Source organism: Coregonus lavaretus (genome assembly GCF_964263955.1).
Source record: "Coregonus lavaretus genome assembly, chromosome: 6".
NCBI classification, from domain to species: domain Eukaryota; kingdom Metazoa; phylum Chordata; class Actinopteri; order Salmoniformes; family Salmonidae; genus Coregonus; species Coregonus lavaretus.
Window position 1 is genome coordinate 43,265,262 of NC_139993.1, and position 20,416 is coordinate 43,285,677.

The 20,416-nt window shown below is 42.6% G+C and overlaps 1 protein-coding gene across 1 annotated transcript in view; it reads left to right on the top strand.

The window, feature by feature from the left end:
* Positions 1-695: 695 nt before the first annotated feature.
* naaladl2 (N-acetylated alpha-linked acidic dipeptidase like 2) overlaps positions 696-20,416 on the top strand; it is a gene marked incomplete at its 3' end in the record, with an annotated part of 270,856 nt that continues 251,135 nt past the window's right edge. The window contains exon 1 of the mRNA XM_084163867.1: positions 696-897. Within this exon, the coding sequence (XP_084019993.1) occupies positions 855-897 (43 nt within the window). The 5' untranslated portion in view covers positions 696-854. The remainder of the gene's footprint in view (positions 898-20,416) is intronic.

Genomic DNA, 20,416 nt, shown 5'->3' on the forward strand with positions numbered 1-20,416 from the left:
TTAGCGGCAAGAAAGTAGTGACTGAACGTTACCTGTGTGAATTTGAAATTGGGTGAAAATCAGATAAAACTTTGGTATTTTGTAAACCCTCAAGGTTCTATGGATTAATCAACCTGTGCTATGAAAAATTACGATATAGACTTGTAGATGATGTTGTTTGGAAAGATACTTTGATCGCCAATGCACTTAAGAGTTAAATTGATGTGTTGTTTTGAACTTGGTTAGTACTAGAATCTCAAAAGCATATTGAGCGGAGCACAGAAAAGCCCAATGGCATAGTGTGGTTCAAAGTTAACCAATTATTTACTTTTGTTTGTATTAGTGTGGAACAGTCCCATAAACTGGCACAAAGCTGAATTAGCGGTATTATCCTTTCCATTGTGCTTGCGGGTGAATATCCCTCACATATAGGAGGTTAAAACGTATCCGATGTCTCACATGGGGGAAAACATGTTGGTTGTATTACTGACTACTACAAACATTAAATCCTTTAATAAATCCTTTCCCATCTCTTTGCTTCTAGGAAGGAAAAATATTCTGAGTTTAAACACTTTATGAGTGAATTTGTTATTTTTTTTATATGAAAGTGAAATCTGATACCTTCACAACACAATAGAGTAGCCTTGCTGCTTATGCCTGTATAACAGGTGGGTCCAGTCTACAGCAATGAGGAGGAAGTGATGTCAATCAACAGCAGAACAGGTTAGATTAGTACAGGTGAGCCAGGAAGCAACCTATGCTAATGTCTGTACATTTCTAGTGTTACAGCTTAGTCGGGAGGACGGCAGTTACATGGGAGCCTATTAGATAACCCATTTCCCTGTCCCTGGACTCACACAAACAGGGAATTAACAATGGGAGACACACATGGATATCCTAGCGACCCAGCCCTGCAAGGTAAATGATTATATTGCCACACTGTTTGTTCCACGATTCTGCTCGATCCGTTGAATGCATCGCCTCATCTGTGTACTGCTTTCCCTGAATAGGGGAAGTTTGCTGGAGCAACAGCCGCTCCTCTATTGCCTGGGTCTGTTAGACCGCCAGCCGCATGCAAAACTCTATGTTTGTTACTGGTGGTTGGCTCTCTGAAGAGAAAGGAGCTATTTTTTGTGCTTAATAACATTCATATGAGGAAGGTAGGAGGTTTGAAAAAGACGAGCGCTAGCATTATTCTGTCTCCTCTCTTGCTGGCACTCTCTGCTGGAGGAGAGAAGCAACCCACAGGCTGGCTGTAGGATAAAAAAACAGGTGCTTCTGCTGGCTGGCTGGCTGGCTGCAACAAGGGATAAGGTTTGCTACTCCATTATACATTTTTAATTAACAAAAACTTCACAACCAACATCCAGTCATTTGAAATAGTTTGAGACAATGAAATTATACAGTGGTTAAACTCAATTTTACAGTCCATTATATTTTTACCTGGTATTTACTTGGAATTACATGGCAAATTGGCAATTACTCAATAATAACTTAATAATTACTCTGTCCTTTTGTTTCTTTAGGATTGATTAAAACAAGCATTAATACACACTATTTGGTACCAGCGAGTTACTATTTTATTACATTCTTTGTAAGTATGAGAAAGTACCCATTGGTACCACATATTTTCAATGCAAATACCAGGCGAATATCAGGTGAAACAGGACTGTTTTAGTAACAGTAAGACCTGTCTGAATTTGGCCTCATCTCTCTCTTGCTGTTCTTATTCATTATACTCTGTGTTCCTACATTTGCTCTGTGTTGCCAGCTGAGCTTCTCTTTATTTCACTACATATACTCTTATATTGGAGATGTCCTGAGTGTTTCAAGATGCTTGACTCATAGTTTTATTTACAGTAAACATTACATTCTGTGTTCCTGTCAATGGGCCAACTTGTCTATGAAGGACCCACTTGTCTATGGGACCCACTGTTTTCAAAGTGGGTTCTGAACTTTTTCCATTATTTTTCTACTCTATTTTAATTATATGAACGCACAATAAAGCTGTCCTGGAATTGTGTGGATTTGTAGTCTATTTTAAGACTATTTTTTGATAGGGGCTCCAGTCCTGTCTGTCATAATTTCGTCCTGTGGAGGTCCTTGTACAGTAAGCTGTTCTTCAGCCCAGCGTTGGCATTCCACCCAGGTAGCACATTAATTCAGCTGGCTTAACGTCCTAGGTGGACAGTCAGTGGTGAGGCTGAGGGGCGAAGAGAGGAGAGCACATTTCACTGGGTTTCTATTTAGGACCCAGGTCACATTGTCTACACTTGTTAGATTGACAAAACACATTGTGCTGTTTTCTCCTCGCCCACCGGGGTCAAAGGTGGATACTTGATTAGTTTCCGACTGCAAATTAACTTTCCTCTATCATAACTAAACCACTTATAATAATTCACATGAAGGCAGGGAGCTGGGAGGTAAATGTCAATTTAGGATGGACGTGTGGTGTGTTTGCTTGTGAGATGCAGGTCGCGGTTTAGGGTCACATTACAATGAGAGTATAACGTTATTGTACTCCCCTGGCAGAATGTTCCATTTTGTAGTCTGGTTGTTAGGTATGGTATTGTGTATTGTGGCACACTCTGCCACTCTGCATTAGAAAGAGCACTGGGTCAGAAGTTTAGTCTTACCTTTGGCATGATTTTTTCTCAACTTTCCAGAGAGATCATACATTATCTGGTGTTCACCTTTTCTTTTGAAATGTGATCAGATGTGTCTTTTCAGTAACAATGGAGCAGGGAGGCCAGCTACGCTACAGCCTGGTATCTTAGCCGGCTTGGGAAAGCTCTTTGTTATCTGCCCAGCAGAGAGAACGCTCTTTATTATCATCAGACATTGATAAGGACAGGCCTCATCGCGCGTCTGCTAGCTTACAATGGCAAACTGATACCTCTGAGCTACGTGCCTCTTTGGTACCTGCATTTGGTCTTGTTATACACTCCTGACAGAAAGTTTTCAAGTTAATTTCCTGCAATTCTACACATTTTGCTATGGGGCAGAGAGAACATTTAGCAATTTTATAACACATGTTTTACTGTTTTACAGCTAATTTCCAGAAGTTCTACACATTTTGCCATGACTTATGCCATGTTAATACGATATCTGAGTGAGAGTGACTAACAAAATCAATGGGGGCCCCCTGGAGGTCAGGGCCCCTCGGTACGTGGCCTTCGTGGCCTGTCGGTAATTTGCCCAGGAATACTACAAGTTTAGATTGCTTGGTAGACTAACTTACCAATCAAAAAATGTTTAGCTGACATGGGCTAATTGAGTGACTGACATAACAAGAGGAAAACTCCTGATGCACAACCAAATGTGTTTTCTACTATTCTAATGCTCAACAGTGTTGAAACCCCAAATTAGGTTTTTGGGGGGTCGGGGTCCTCCTAGCGGCCGGGGGCCTTAGGTGACCGCCTACTGTATGTCGCTTATGCCCAGGGCCGACCCTGCCCAGCAGACAGGAGAAAATATAATGTATCCACTCTTTGAAGGAGGAAAAAATCCAGAGGCTATAATGGATTTGTCAAGTTTTTGTAGTGGAGCCTGAACCAGGAATAGAAAAGTTGCTTGCGAACGTGGAATGGCACACAAATGGATATTTGAACAGCGTGTGTATGTTAGGCCCTGTCCTTTCCTTCTCGGTCCATAAAATAAGTGCTAAGCCTCTTTTAGTCCATCTCTTCTTTATCCCGCTTTGCGGCAAGTTTTTAAATATGTCAATTTAAACAGATACAGCTGTGCAGGAGTTTCTAATGTGTTTAATCTCACAAGCCCTTCCAAGGGCCTAGTTACACAAATTTAGAGCATGTTCACATTGAAGCCTAATCTGACTCATCTGCACACACTAATCCCTGGGAAGGCATGCAAACTGTTTTCATGCTCAATGAGAGTGGTCATTGGCTGACTATGGATGTGTGGAAGTAGCTCCAAGATATTAAAACGAAGACTCATTCTGATGTCATGTGTTCAAACGTGAGGAGAAAGACTGATATGGCCCTTCTCAATTGGTCAGCTAAAGAAAGGTCAACTGAAGAGTATTTTATTGAGAAGTCAGTACATTTTCCCCTGCTTTCTGGCGCAGCGGTCAAAGGCACTGCATCACAGCGGTCAAAGGCACTGCATCGCAGTGCTGGAGGCATCACTACAGACCAGGGTTCGATCCCGGGCTGTATCACAACCGGCCGTGATCGGGAGTCCCATAGGGCAGCGCACACTTTGGCCCAGCGTCGTCCGGGTTAGGGGAGGGTTTGGTCGGGGTATGCCGTCATTGTCAATAAGAATTTGTTCTTAACTGACTTGCCTAGTTAAATAAAGGTTCAATAAAACCTTGTCCCCATATCTTAACAGCCAACATATGCAGCACTTACCGTGAATGCAGTTGGATCTTCTGCGATACAGATTGAATTCAGCCCTTATTTAATTTCCAAATACTCACTGGCATGGCATGTCCCAGTTAACCCAGTGCCTGTAAACATGACTGTGGCTCTCAGTCAAACCAATCGGACAGTCACATGCATCACAGATGCACCGCTTAAATGTCACGGCAGACTACTAAGTATTTTCAAACACAGCAGCCGCTGATCTAAGACCTTATTTCTCAGCGCAGTCAAGATTTTGAACACAGGATTGACTGCTGACATAGACAGATGTCTGCTTCTTTATTCATGCATTTTCTCTGTGTAATTTCTGTCATTTGTTAATGTGCTGTAGCTACCACTCCCTGGTTTGTCCTGGGTTTCCTGCAGTACAGTTCATGAACTCCTCAGGCAGATTTATTGGTGTGTCGACAGAGTCAGCGGTGCCTGCTATGACATGGCTGATCGCCGCTGAACACGTGGAGGGAGGCAGCCAGCCCCCAGCCAGAGCTGGGGTCAGGGGGTCAGGGATTTTAGCTTAACTGGCACTCAGCCACTCACACATCAGGATTGCTGCTAGAGGAGGAACAGGCTTAACATTTGTCCATGGAAATGAGCATACAGGCTCCTGTAATCATGTTTATACTGTACCATTCATTCATAACTAACTTTTGGAGCAGAGTAAGCTATATAAAGAATAGTGTTGGCATTTCTACAAAAAGGGTGTACGTTTACATTTTCTTGTTGAAATGCACTGTGTGTTTTATAAGAGTTGACCTCATCCTCCATAAGAAATGCAGATTGTTGTGTCAGAACACACTTAGGTAGAGATAAGAGGGATTTGTTCTGTTCTCTTGTATTGATGACTAATGTAGATATTACTTTACTTGTTCTCCCTTTTAACAAACCATGATGAATTACCTATGAGTACCTATGTAGTAACTCAGGGCATGTCGGTTGATCACATTCAGTTACCTCTGTTCTCCTCTGTCACTTACTGTGTATGTGGTACAGGGTTGGTTGGTTAATTACAAATAATTAATAACTGCAAACATAAGTTGAGACAATACACCATTTGTTCATGTTATGAAACTTTTATAACCTGACGAGACTCAAATGAGAGCTTCACTGAAAACAAGATAAATCTCCCAAAGAAAGAACAAGAACAGGGCCTATCTGATTTAGTCAGCTACATTGATAAAAAGGCCCAACAGTGAACAGCATTGATTATCACTTGAGCACAGATATTTTCATAATGAGAGCGCTCCCTTAACACTTGGCGCATGACGACTTTGAGATTTTAATGATGCAAACAAGTCCCATGCTCGGGCTCATTAATTAAGCAGGCTCTACAAGATGTTGGCTAATTGATTACCTCCTATGATCAAATGACAATAGTTGAAAGCAACAGCTCTAAATATGTAGAAACCCCCTACCGCACCCCCTCCTCCTCTGCTACAGTGTTTCTTCACCCCATTCTCCCTCATTCTGTGGAGAGCGCCTAGTTAGACCCCATACAAAACAATCATGCATTTCAGCAAAATGACAAAGGGTTATGAGCCTTATATCCTTTGTCGTTTGAGGTACAAGCATGCCGATATGGCATGTTTATCAGCCCATGCCTGCATATTGAAGCAGGACACAATCCACTGGTTTTAACCCGGCCATACACATGTTTCAGTAGGGCCCAGATGACTGGAGGGTCAAAGCCCAGCCGTGGCTCTCCTGCTCCTTATCAGGTCTCTTAAGTACTGGGTGATCTAATGGGACTGGAAGCACCACTAAGGCATGGGCCCATGAGTCTCAAGCATCTTGCACTTTAACTCACACATTTCTTGCAGACGACCCATATCTCTTTTAGGCCTATTTAGATCAAGTTACAGATTTTGTTGTGATCTGCAGGGCCCTCATTGTCTATAGAAGCGACCATCCCTTGCCTGGTGAATTTAACGGGGAAGGAATTAACTCGAGTTGGAACATGTCTGACATGGAGTGTACAGTATGTGCTGATCAAGGCCTCTGTGTTGGATCTTTATTTGTGCTTTGTCACTGATCACCCCCTGTGCAGAGCAGAGCAGAGCTCCAGTCAGAGCCCGGCTCTGAAGAGGTTCTCTGTCTCTCTCAGTGTTTAATTACCTCCGCTGTCTGCTGTTACCACCAACTCCATAATTACATATGCATTTGGAATCTGGGCCTAGTGTTTTGAACCACGGTTACTGGCTGTGACATCCCTAACACAAATTATTAAGATATCTAACATGGCTACAGGTGATTATAGTTATTAATTAGCATCTGTTGGCAAATAGGTCAAGAAAAAACACATTTATTCTCATGTATTTCCTTTCAAACATTTAACAGATTTTTTCCAGTGATTTTCCAGGATGAGCCATAGCAATAAAAATAGGCCAATGTTTGGGTAGGTTAGTGCCTTTTCTCTCTGTGAGTAGTTCTGTATCAACAAGGGGTGAAACAACAAAAAAAAAAAAAAAAAAAAAAGCAATGCGTTATTGACTCTTCACCTGCTATTCGGAGAGAGAAGGTTAAAGTATGTTTGTGTGCGTTTCTGAGCAATGCAACACAGCCCTTTCAAACGTGTGTTCCTCCACTGGCCAACTGATGCTAAGAGCTGATATGAATAATTTAGTGCTTATGGATGTTCTTCTTCATTTGTGGCAGGAAAGATTCTGCTTGACTAAACAATACCTTCACGCCCAAACCCTGAGACGTCTTATGAAGACTGAATAGAAAAACACCATGTGTAGATGAATACTTTAGAGTCAGGGTGTGCTAACAGGAAACAGAGCAGTGATTTAAATGCAGAGGAGGCAGCAGCCATACAGTCAGGGGTGGACTGACCATCTGGCATTTTGGGCAAATGCCAGATGGGCTGGTAAATTTTTTGCATAGTGGGACTGCCTAACTTGTTAGTTTTTTGTGCAAAATTATCATTATCTGGCTAATAGTGAGGGCCTCAAGGAAAAAAATTGCCCGGTGTGGGGGCCTCGAGGAAAAAAACCCGACATCAATAGATGAAGGTGACTATTTGAGAGATATTTCTCATTCCCTTTTAAATCAGCCTATTTAATGGGAACCTGGGTAATTTCACTCAATTTCCTCAGCGTCTGCCCAATTTCCTACTGTGACACATTTTCCCCCATCACTCTTGAAGGACATGGGGACATGCTGCACAGATATGTCATATGTTCCAGAATAGGTTGTTTAGGGCCCTATAAAATCAGTGATGTGGAGAACGAATCCAGACATTAAAACGGCATTGAACTTAGTAGGGAAGCAACTAAATTTATTGAAAATGTATTCATTTTCCCCTTGCGAGATCACGCACGAGAGCCCGTGAGACGGGCTGCACCCTCTCCCTCAACGTGATCAAGACAAAGGAATTGATTGTGGACTACAGGAAAAAAAGAGGACTGAGCACGCCCCAATCCTCATCGATGGGGCTGTAGTGGAACAAGTTGAGCGCTTCAAGTTCCTTGGGGTCCACATCACCAACAAACTATCATGGTCCAAACACACCAAGACAGTCGTGAAGAGGGCACGACAAAGCCTATTCCCCCTAAGGAGACTGAAAATATTTTGCATTGGTCCTCAGATCCTCAAAAAGTTATACAGCTGCACCATGGAGAGCATCCTGACTGGTTACATCACCGCCTGGTATGGCAACTGCTCGGCCTCCGACCGCAAGGCACTACAGAGGGTAGTGCGTACGGCCCAGTACAGCCAAGCTTCCTGCCATCCAGGACCTCTATACCAGGTGGTGTCAGAGGAAGGCCCTAAAAATTGTCAAAGACTCCAGCCACCCTAGTCATAGACTGTTCTCTATGCTACCGCAAGGCAAGTGGTAACGGAGCGCCAAGTCTAGGTACAAAAGGCTTCTTAACAGCTTCTACCCCCAAGCCATAAGACTCCTGAACAGCTAATCATGGCTACTCGACTATTTGCATTGCTCGCCCACCCCACCCCACCCCACCCCACCCCACCCCACCCCACCCCACCCCAACCCCCTCTTTTATGCTGCTGCTATGTTTATTATTTATGCATAGTCACTTGCACTCTACCCACATGTACATATTACCTCAATTACCTCGACTAACCGGTGCCCCCGCACATTGACTCTGCACCGGTACCCCTGTATATAGCCTCCCTACTGTTATTTTATTTTACTTCTGCTCTTTAATTATTTGCTATTTTTTATTTTTTACTTATCTATTTTTTACTTAACACTTTTTTTTTTTTTTTTTTTAACTGCGTTGTTGGTTAAGGGCTTGTAAGTAAGCATTTCACTGTAAGGTCTACACCTGTTGTATTCGGCGCATGTGGCAAATAAAAATTATTTGATTTGATTTGAAGTTTATCATAAGACATTAACAGAATGCATCAGTGATTCTTATTTCCTGCCACTTTCTGAAGAGGCAACAAGAGAATTCCTCCTGTCTGTGTATGTGCAGTGCGCAAGTCTACCACTTTCTGTAGCCATTAGCGATGATGCTAATGACAGGTCTTGTAGATGGATAGGCTTTCCCAAAAACCTTCTAAATTAAATGTTAACCTTAAGGACCGGACCCTTTTTTTTCAATTTTCGCCTAAAATGACATACCCTAATCTAACTACCTGTAGCTCAGGACCTGAAGCAAGGATATGCATATTCTTGATACCATTTGAAAGGAAACACTTAGAAGTTTGTAGAAATGTGAAATTAATGTAGGAAAATATAACACATTAGATCTGGTAAAATATAATACAAACAAAAAAACATGCGTTTTCTATTTATTTTTTTGTTCCATCATATTTGAAATGCAAGAGAAAGGCCACAATATAATATTTCAGTTTAGGCGCAATTTAGATTTTGGCCACTAGCTGGTAGCAGTGTGTGTGCAAAGTTTCAGATTGATCCAGTGAAGCGTTGCAATACTGGACTATTTTGTATCATGTCTGCCCAAATGTGCCGAATTGGTCAATTGATACATTTTCAAGCACATAACTATAGAGAACATACAAAAATGATATGGTAATACATAATGTAAGTTTACACACTCCCAGGAATGTCATACATGATGGATCATTAGCATATACACTAACTTTCACACATCTAGATGGCCGGGCGGGGTGGGTGTGGAGCCAGAGACAGCAAGGGTTCAAACTGTAGAACCTAGTTCCTACAGTTGAAGTCGGATGTTTTCAAACACCTTAGCCAAATACATTTAAACTTAGTTTTTCACAATTCCTGACATTTAATCCTAGTAAAAATTCCCTGTCTTAGGTCAGTTAAGATCACCAGTTTATTTTAAGAATGTGAAATGTCAGAATAATAGTAGAGAGAATGATTTATTTCAGGTTTTATTTCTTTCATCCCATTCCCAGTGGGTCAGAAGTTTACATACACTCAATTAGTATTTGGTAGCATTGCCTTTAAATTGTTTAACTTGGGTCAAACGATTCGGGTAGCCTTCAACAAGCTTCCCACAATAAGTTAGGTGAATTTTGGCCCATTCCTCCTGACAGAGCTGGTGTAACTGAGTCAGGTTTGTAGGCATCCTTGCTCGCACACGCTTTTTCAGTTCTGCCCTCAAATGATCTATAGGATTGAGGTCAGGGCTTTGTGATAGCCACTCCAATACCTTGACTTTGTTGTCCTTAAGCCATTTTGCCACAACTTTGGAAGTATGCTTGGGGTCATTGTCCATTTATAATATAATAATATAATATGCTATTTAGCAGATGCTTTCATCCAAAGCGACTTATAGTCATGTGTGCATACATATTTAGGTATGGGTGGTCCCGGGGATCGAACCCACTACACTGGCGTTACAAGCACCATGCTCTACCAATTGAGCTACAGAGGACCACATTTGGAAGACCCATTTGCGACCAAGCTTTAACTTCCTGACTGATGTCTTGAGATGTTGCTTCAATGTATCCACATAATTTTAGGATGGTGTTCTTCGGCTTGCAAGCAGCCCCCTTTTTCCTCCAAACATAACGATGGTCATTATGGACATTTCTACAAAAATTACGATCTTTGTCCCCATGTGCAGTTGCAAACCGTAGTCTGGCTTTTTTTATGGCGATTTTGGAGCAGCGGCTTCTTCCTTGCTGAGTGGCCTTTCAGGTTATGTCGATATAGGACTCGTTTTACTATGGATATAGATACTTTTGTACCTGTTTCCTCCAGCATCTTCACAAGGTCCTTTGCTGTTGTTCTGGGATTAATTTGCACTTTTCGCACCAAAGTACGTTCTTCTCTAGGAGACAGAACGCGTCTCCTTCCTGAGCGGTATGACGGCTGCGTGGTCCCATGGTGTTTATACTTACTATTGTTTGTACAGATGAACGTGGTACCTTCAGCTGTTTGGAAATTGCTCCCAAGGGTGAACCAAACTTGTGGAGGTCAACAATTTTCTTTCTGAGGTCTTGGCTGATTTCTTTAGATTTTCCCATGATGTCAAGCAAAGAGGCACTGAGTTTGAAGGTAGGCCTTGAAATACATCCACAGGTACACCTCCAATTGATTCAAATGATGTCAATTAGCCTATCAGAAGCTTCTAAAGCCATGACATAATTTTTCTGGAACTTTCCAAGCTGTTTAAAGGCACAGACAATTTAGTGTATGTAAACTTCTGACCCACTGGAATTGTGATACAGTGAATTATAAGTGAAATAATATGTCTGTAAACAATTGTTGGTAGATGTCCTAACCGATTTGCCAAAACTATAGTTTGTTAACAAGAAATTTGTGGAGTGGTTGTTGAACGAGTTTTAATTACTCCAACCTAACTGTATGTAAACTTCCGACTTCAACTGTACGTTAGCTCAAGACCGATCCCGTAGAGGTTAACTACAAAGTAGCCTATGCTTACCTGGCAGAATGATATCCTGATTATTTGCATCAGTCCGGTAGCTATTTGTTTTGCAAACTCTACCATCACATGTGCACTACAAAAACACCACTAAACAACAGCCTCTTGCTAGGTGTGCACTGAAATTAAATGGTAACTAAATTTCTCTAAATTCTCCCAGGCCTCAAAAGATGTCTCCTGATGTGGTTTAATCATTGTTGTCGACATCCAATTTAGTTGTTTTTCTATTGAAAAAGTGTGAAAAAGAGGGGAAAACTGAAATCTGGAAAAACATAATGGAGCAAATGGAATTTTGGGGAAAAAAATTAACAGCATCAGGCAAAAAATAAAACAGATTTTATAGGGCCCTAGCTGTTCATTTCCTCTGTTCCTCTGTTCCTCATTTCCTCTAAAAAGAGAGACTGAGGGGGGAGTGTAGGACCACCCAGGCTCCCTCTGTCCTGTCCTCCTACTCATTATTAGAGGATTGAGCAGTGGGTGACATGCTTGCTCTATTTAACAAGTGACACCTGCTGTGCTTTCATGTTTCAGTTTTTTGATGGGGGAATTCATTTTGTTTGGTGATTTACAGTATATGATGGTTGGACTGTGTGGTATTCTGATCACGTTATTTAACAAGTAGTGCTGAGCGATTCGTGCCTTTTGAGGTTGGTTTGGTTTCGATTATTAAAAAATAATCACGGTTTTGGATTTCGGTTTCGATATTTTTTCCCACATTAAATGCATTATGAAATAATTACTGCCTTTTTCCTGACACTGGGTTGAATGCTGTAACAACACAGAATAAAACAATTAATAAGAGCCCCATTATGTTTTTTATTTATTTAACCCGGTAATTTGACTGAGAACACCTTCTCATTTATAGCAACGACCTGGGGAATAGTTACAGGGGAGAGCAAGGGGGATGAATGAGCCGTTTGGAAGCCGGGGATGATTAGGTGGCCATGATTTAGCCAGGACACCGGGGTTAACACCCCTGCTCTTACGATAAGTGCCATGGGATCTTTAGTGACCACAGACAGTCAGGACACCCGTTTAACGTCCCATCCAAAAGACAGCACCTTATACAGGGCAATGTCCCCAATCACTTCCCTGTGGCATTGGGTTATTTTTTTTAAACCAGAGGAAAGAGTGCCTCCTACTGGCCCTCCAACACCACTTCCAGAAGCATCTGGTATCCCATCCAGGGACCAACCAGGACCAATCCTGCTTAGCTTCAGAGGAAAGCCAGCAATGGGATGTAGGGTGGTATGCTGTAGTGAATGCCCATTACTGCTTATCACTTAATAACCATATTGTATTCACATTACTTTAATAAAATATTTAAGTTCTGTATATATATATATTTTTTTACATTATTATTTTTCATTCCTTAAAGTCATCATTTCATCTCTGCTCAGGCAGTAGTAGCCAGCCAGACAACCATCTAACGTTATCTCTGTGAACGAGTAATCATATTTAGCTAGGCTAGTAATAGCTAGCTGGCTGACAAAATCATTTGACTAGTTCTTCAAAGTAGATAAGGCATACTTAATAACATTGCTTATTACCAACTGCTTCAACTATCAATCGGGTAGAGCTACTTCACCTGTCTCTATCCCTCTCGTCATTGTGTTGTGTTGTGCCATTCCTCTCTCATGCGGTCTCATATGTTCTGCGTGTGTATCCGCCTCTGTCCGTGGCCAGAAGAAACAGGCGCAATGGATTATGGCCATTGTAGTTAATTACCAAGTTTCTGCGCTGAACTAGGTTGAATATTTGCCTAATGAAAACTATAACTTCAAATCAGACCAGCGTCCCACATAGTTATTGACAATTGATCATGAATAATTTGATTTCTCTCTAGAGAAACAGCATGTTGAGCTCACAAAAAACTACAAAACTAAATGGAATGCAAGTACCGTAATTGAACCGACGTCGGTCAATTAGTTGTTTAATAACCTCCCCCAAAAAACACTATTTCTGTTCATTGCTCAGCACTATTAACAAGCTCAGCTCAATGTCATGACATTGCTAAACAGCACACAATGCTTATTCTGTGACCATCTATACCGGCCACATTGAGATTCAATCTTCTGTTCGGAATGTTGTAGCTACACCACTGTACCTTTAAGTCTGTGATACAAATGTTCATGCTCGGATTTCAGTGTTTAAAAAAAATCACAGTTATGATCATTTTGACTCTGATGCAGTTTGTTTCACAAGCGTATCATCATGTGCTGGCAGGGGTGTGTTATGAAATGAATCTCTTTGGCATGCCGATGGCCTCCATTATAGCAGGTCACTACTGCTTTGTCACAAACTATGGAGCATTATTCTGCGCCTGGGCTAGCTGCATTATCTGCATCACATTGCATGTGCAGTATGTTGATGGTTTTAAGCATTCTCCATGGAAGCTGCAGTAATGAATGCTTTTGGAACTGTTCAGTGACGTGTCTGCAGGATGCACTATAACATTATGAATCATTAGTCTTCCTCTGAAGAATGGTTGTAACCAGCGCTACTGTCACTGCAGCATTTAACCCAATGTATAGACATCATAGCCACAAATAAGGATACTACAACAAATTGCCCCTTTAACATTACCATGAGAGAGTACCCCAAAGAAACCCAAAGAGAGTCTTACTCATACATTCATGGGTTGGGTGTCATCCATGCATTTATAGGCTAATGTTGTACTATCCCCAGTGAGATTTAGAACCTTCAGCTTTAATCCTTAGGTTTCTGTCTGTCAGGAGCATCTCAGTCCATCTTTCTATCTCTACATCTTTTCCTGAGCACTGACTCTGAAGTGACAAGCACCTCTCACAGACCTCTCCCAGACGAGACAAGCCTTGAGTCTATAGGTCTATGTGAAATGGAAATGATTGGCATCCTAGCACCGAGCAATATGTACCTTTTTTAAAGCTGGAACCCCTTTAAAAATATGGGTCAGGGGGTCTTATCTTCCCCAAACACCTGTACATGCCCTACTTTGGTATTCAAGGGTTTACGCCGCATGAAAAGGTGACAATGCTATTTGTTGTGCCTTTATAGCTGTCACTGACTTCACATACAAACAGCTTTTGGCATTGTGACTTGTTCTTTTTTTCCAGTTTGCCTCTCTTTTGGCCAAGACTACTTTTTATCTACTCTGTTATTTTCAAATAGTTTTTAGTTGTTTAGGAGTTTCTGGTGAGTAAATGCCATTCAACTACTAAGGATGAGATGCACCCTATAGTGGTAAATCATAGTGTGATAGCTTCAGTAGTGACTCACTCCATGGTCAGGGTGTTATGTATGAGGTTTACATTATATTGTCCAAAACATTGTTCAAAATCCATTCCTCCATCATCTCTACTGCCAGAAACTTTAGAAATGTGTATTTTTTTTATAAATTGTCAGTCTTATTAAAATATAATTTAATCACGCTTCTGCAAGTTCAAATTTATTTCTTGTTTTTTCCTCAATTCTAATCTTGTAAATTACGGTAATAAAATGTGTCACGACAGCTTCTTCTCAAATAATCTTTACATGTGATTTCTTGAGCTCTAAACATATGTTCAAGTGTTCATAATCTAAAGAAAATGATTCTCTGGGAAACAATTAGCCAGGCTGTGGGGTCTGGTTTTGAATTTTCCACCAGGACAAACCGCTCTGACATTGACAAAAGTAGCGTGCCGACACCGGCCTCGGGGACGGCCAGGAGGACGCGGAGCAGGGTGAGCCGGATGGCGATGGTGGAAATCCCGCAACAGGAAGGGATCGAGTATATCCCTCACCGGGACCCAGCACCGCTCCTCCGGACCGTACCCCTCCCACTCCACGAGGTATTGAAGGCCCCCCACCCGACGCCTCGAATCCAGGATGGAACGGACGGAGTACGCCGGGGCCCCCTCAATGTCCAGAGGAGGCGAAGGGACCTTCCGCACCTCAGACTCCTGGAGCGGACCAGCCACCACCGGCCTGAGGAGAGACACATGGAACGAGGGGTTAATACGATAATCTGGTGGGAGTAATAACCTATAGGTAACCTTGTTTATCCTCCTCAGGACTTTGAACAGCCCCACAAACTGCGGGCTCAGCTTCCGGCAGGGCAGGCAGAGGGGCAGATTCCAGGTTGAGAGCCAGACCCAATCACCCGGTACGAAGACCGGGGCCTCACTGCAGTGGCGGTCAGCGTTGGCCTTCTAATGACGCACGGCACGTTGGAGGTGGACGTGAGCAGCATTCCACGTCTCATCCGCGCGCCGAAACCAGTCATCCACCGCAGGAGCCTCGGTCTGGCTCTGGTGCCAGAACCGGTTGGTAACCTAAAACATATTGGAATGGCGTTAGGTTAGTGGAGGAGTGACGGAGAGAGTTCAGGGCATATTCGGCCCATGGCAAGAACACCGACCACTCCCCCGGCCGGTCCTGGCAGTAGGACCGCAGGAACCTACCCACATCCTGATTCACCCGTTTCACCTGTTCATTTGACTCGGGGAGGAAACCAGAGGTCAGGCTGACTGAGACCCCCAGACGTTCCATGAACGCCTTCCAGACCTTGGATGTGAACTGGGGACCCCGGTCAGACACTATGTCCTCTGGTGCCCTGTAGTGCCTGAAGACGTGTGTAAACAGAGCCTCTGCAGTCTGCAGGGCCGTGGGGAGACCGGGCAGAGGAAGGATGCGGCAGGCTTTGGAAAAGCAGTTCACAACAACCAGGATGGTGGTGTTATCTTGAGAGAGGGAAAGATCAGTAAGGAAATCAATACTCAGGTGAGACCATGGCTGTTGTGGAACTGGTAAAGGCTGTAACTTACCCGCTGGGAGATGCCTAGGTGCCTTACTCTGGGCGCACACCGAGCAGGAGGAGACATACACCCTCACGTCCTTAGCCAAGGTAGGCCACAGTACTTTCCAGAATACAGAATACAAACTTCCAGAGTGTAAAACCGGTGCACTGGAACCAAACAGGCACACGGGAAAAATACCCTGGCAATACAAAATACACGGAGCTCAACCGAGCTTCACTGTCCTCATAATAAACAATCACACACAAGGACAAGGGGGCAGAGGGAACACTTATACAAGTACTAATAAGGGGATAAGAACCAGGTGTGTGTAATCAACAAGACAAAACAAATGGAATGATGAGATGAGGAGCGGCAGTGGCTAGAAGGCCGGTGATGACGAACGTCGAAGCCTGCCCGAACATGGAGAGGTGGCAGCTTCGGAGGAAGTCGTGACACTGTTGCAGGAGAACTTTCCTGCAATGCAATACATTTAAAACTTGAAGTGTATTTGAAGTTTAAAAAGGCTTCTGACGTTTGTAATTTCCACTTAGAAATGTCAGACTTGATTTTCCCTTACGAAAAATGTATCAAACCCTACAAAAATGTCCATTAATTATAATCCACATAATAATTCACATTTGCTGTTGCTGTAGGATTATGTTCCTGCTGTAGCAAACTGGCTAAAATGAAGATCCTGTAACCTAGATCCCCTCACTCTGTGTGCGGTTGTCTTTCCTTTCAGTGCACAATAGGAATCGTGGGAACTCTGAAATGCAAATATGGCCAAAATCAAACGTGTTTTTGAGGAGGGAAGCGTGATGTTTGTGCAACAGTGCACACAGTTGACAAGCACTTGGCTGTGTTCACAGCCTGCAGTATTAGCACTTCCATGTCTGTCTTTCTCTCACTTGCTGTTGGGAAAGCCAGGAACATTGCATAGAGTTCGACCAAGCTGAGCGGAAACAAAACAAATCTGTCTGTTCTCCAGCGTGACAGTGTTGATGGTCCAGCCTCCCATCTCTGCCTAGCACCTCTGCTACCCTGGCAACAGGTCCCCACAGGAGTCAACCTGTGGAAATAGTACAGCTCAGCTCAGCTCAACTCAGCCCTCTGCCTCTCCCTCTCTACCTCTCAGGCTCCCCATCCCTCATCTGTGATCTGTCTCTGCAGCCCCATTCCTTATCAAGCAGCCGTAATCTGTTTTTGTGGCTTTTCAAAGTGGCCGGGTCAAGCGTGAGGGCTAATCTAAATTTAATTCACTTTATCACCAGGGAGTTTCAGTGGAAGAAAGAAGAGACTTCACTGATGTTGTCCTCTCTCTCTCTCTCTTTCTCTCTCTCTCTCTCTCAATTCAATTCAAATTTAAGGGCTTTATTGGCATGGGAAACATATGTTGACATTGCCAAAGCAAGTGAAGTAGAGAGTAAACAAAAGTGAAATAAACAATAAAAATGTACAGTAAACATTACACTAATAAGTTCCAAAATAGTTTCAAATGTCATATTATGTATATATACAGTGTTGTAACAATCTGCAAATAGTACAAATGGGAAAATAAATAAACATTAATATGGGTTGTATTTACAATGGTGTTTGTTCTTCACTGGTTGCCCTTTCCTTGTGGCAACAGGTCACAAATGTTGCTGCTGTGATGGCACACTGTGGTATTTCACCCAGTAGATAAGGGAGTTTAGGCACCTAAAACCCTCACAAACTTTTACAGATGCACAACTGAGAGCATCCTGTCGGGTAGTATCACCGCCTGGTACGGCAACTGCACCGCCCGCAACCGCAGGGCTCTCCAGAGGGTGGTGCAGTCTGCTGAACGCATTACCGCGGGCAAACTACCCGCCCTCCAAGACACCTACAGCACCCGATGTCACAGGAAGGCCAAAATGATAATCAAGGACATCAACCACCCGAGCCACTGCCTGTTCACCCCGCTATCATCTAGAAGGCGAGGTCAGTACAGGTGCATCAAAACTGGGACCGAGAGAATGAAAAACAGCTTCTATCTCAAGGCCATCAGACTGTTAAATAGCCATCACCAGCACATTAGAGGCTGCTGCTGCCTATTGAAATCACTGGCCACTTTAAGAAATGGAACACTAGTCACTTTAATAATGTTTACATATCTTGCACTACTCATCTCATATGTATATACTGTATTCTATTCTATAATATTCTACTGTATCTTAGTCCATGCCGCTCTGTCATTGCTTGTCCATATACAGTTGAAGACGGAAGTTTACATACACCTTAGCCAAATACATTTAAACTCAGTTTTTCACAATTCCTGACATTTAATCCTAGTAAAAATTCCCAGTCTTAGGTCAGTTAGGATCACCACTGTATTTTAAAAATGTGAAATGTCAGAATAATAGTAGAGAGAATGATTTATTTCAGCTTTTATTTCTTTCATCACATTCCCAGTGGGTCAGAAGTTTACATACACTCAATTAGTATTTGGTAGCATTGCCTTTAAATTGTTTAACTTGGGTCAAACGTTTCGGGTAGCCTTCAACAAGCTTCCCACAATAAGTTAGGTGAATTTTGGCCCATTCCTCCTGACAGAGCTGGTGTAACTGAGTCAGGTTTGTAGGCCTCCTTGCTCGCACACGCTTTTTCAGTTCTGCCCACACATTTTCTATAGGATTGAGGTCAGGGCTTTGTGATAGCCACTCCAATACCTTGACTTTGTTGTCCTTCAGCCATTTTGCTACAACTTTGGAAGTATGCTTGGGGTCATTGTCCATTTGGAATACCCATTTGCGACCAAGCTTTAACCTCCTGACTGATGTCTTGAGATGTGCTTCAATATATCCACATAATTTTCCTTCCTCATGATGCCATCTATTTTGTGAAGTGCACCAGTCCCTCCTGCAGCAAAGCACCCCCACAGCATGATACTGCCACCCCGTGCTTCACGGTTGGGATGGTGTTCTTCTTCTTGCAAGGAACCCCCTTTTTCCTCCAAACATAACGATGGTCATTATGGCCAAACAGTTCTGTTTTTGTTTCATCAGACCAGAGGACATTTCTCCAAAAAGTACGATCTTTGTCCCCATGTGCAGTTGCAAACCATAGTCTGGCTTTTTTATGGCGGTTTTGGAGCAGTGGCTTCTTCCTTGCTGAGTGGCCTTTCAGGTTATGTCAATATAGGACTTGTTTTATTGTGGATATTGATACTTTTGTACCTGTTTCCTAAAGCATCTTCACAAGGTCCTTTGCTGTTGTTCTGGGATTGATTTGCACCAAAGTACGTTCATCTCTAGGAGACAGAAAGTGTCTCCTTCCTGAGCTGTATGACGGCTGCGTGGTCCCATGGTGTTTATACTTGCGTACTATTGTTTGTACAGATTAACGTGGTACCTTCAGGCATTTGGAAATTGCTACCAAGGATGAACCATACTTGTGGAGGTCTAAAACATAATTCTGAGGTCTTGGCTGATTTCTTTTGATTTTCCCATGATGTCAAGCAAGGAGGCACTGAGTTTGAAGGTAGGCCTTCAAATACATCCACAGGTACACCTCCAATTGACTCAAATTATGTCAATTAGCCTATCAGAAGCTTCTAAAGCCATGACATCATTTTCTGAAATTTTCCAAGCTGTTTAAAGGCACAGTCAATTTAGCGTATGTAAACTTTGTGATATAGTGAATTATAAGTGAAATAATCTGTCTGTAAACAATTGTGGGAAAAATTACTTGTATCATGCACAAAGTAGATGTTCCTACCGACTTGCCAAAACTATAGTTTGTTAAAAAGAAATTTGTGGAGTGGTTGAAAAACACGTTTTAATGAATCCAACCTAAGTGTATGTAAACATCCGACTTCAACTGTATGTATATATTCTTAACTTCCATTCCTTACTAGATTTGTGTGTATTGGGTATATGTTGTGAAATTGTCAGATATTACTTGTTAGATATTACTGAACTGTCGGAGCTAGAAGCACAAGCATTTCGCTACACCCGCAATAACATCTGCAAAACGTGTATGTGACAAATACAATTTGATTTGATTTGATTTGATCAAAATTGGGTTTGTTTTCGAATTCTTTGTGGATCTGTATAATCTGAGCGAAATATGTGTCTCTAATATGGTCATACATTTGGCAGGAGGTTAGGAAGTGCAGCTCAGTTTCCACCTCATTTTGTGGGAATTGTGCACATAGCCTGTCTTCTCTTGAGAGCCAGGTCTGCCTACGGCGGCCTTTCTCAATAGCAAGGCTATGCTCACTGAATCTGTACATAGTCAAAGCTTTCCTTAAGTTTGGGTCAGTCACAGTGGTCAGGTATTCTGCCCCTGTGTACTCTCTCTCCCTCTGCCCCTGTCATCACACTGATAGGCACAATGTCAAATCCTGAGTCTCCAGGATTCAAAGCAAACACGTAGCAAGCCAGGTGATTATCACATGTGCAAGCTATTGCACTTTAAGGGC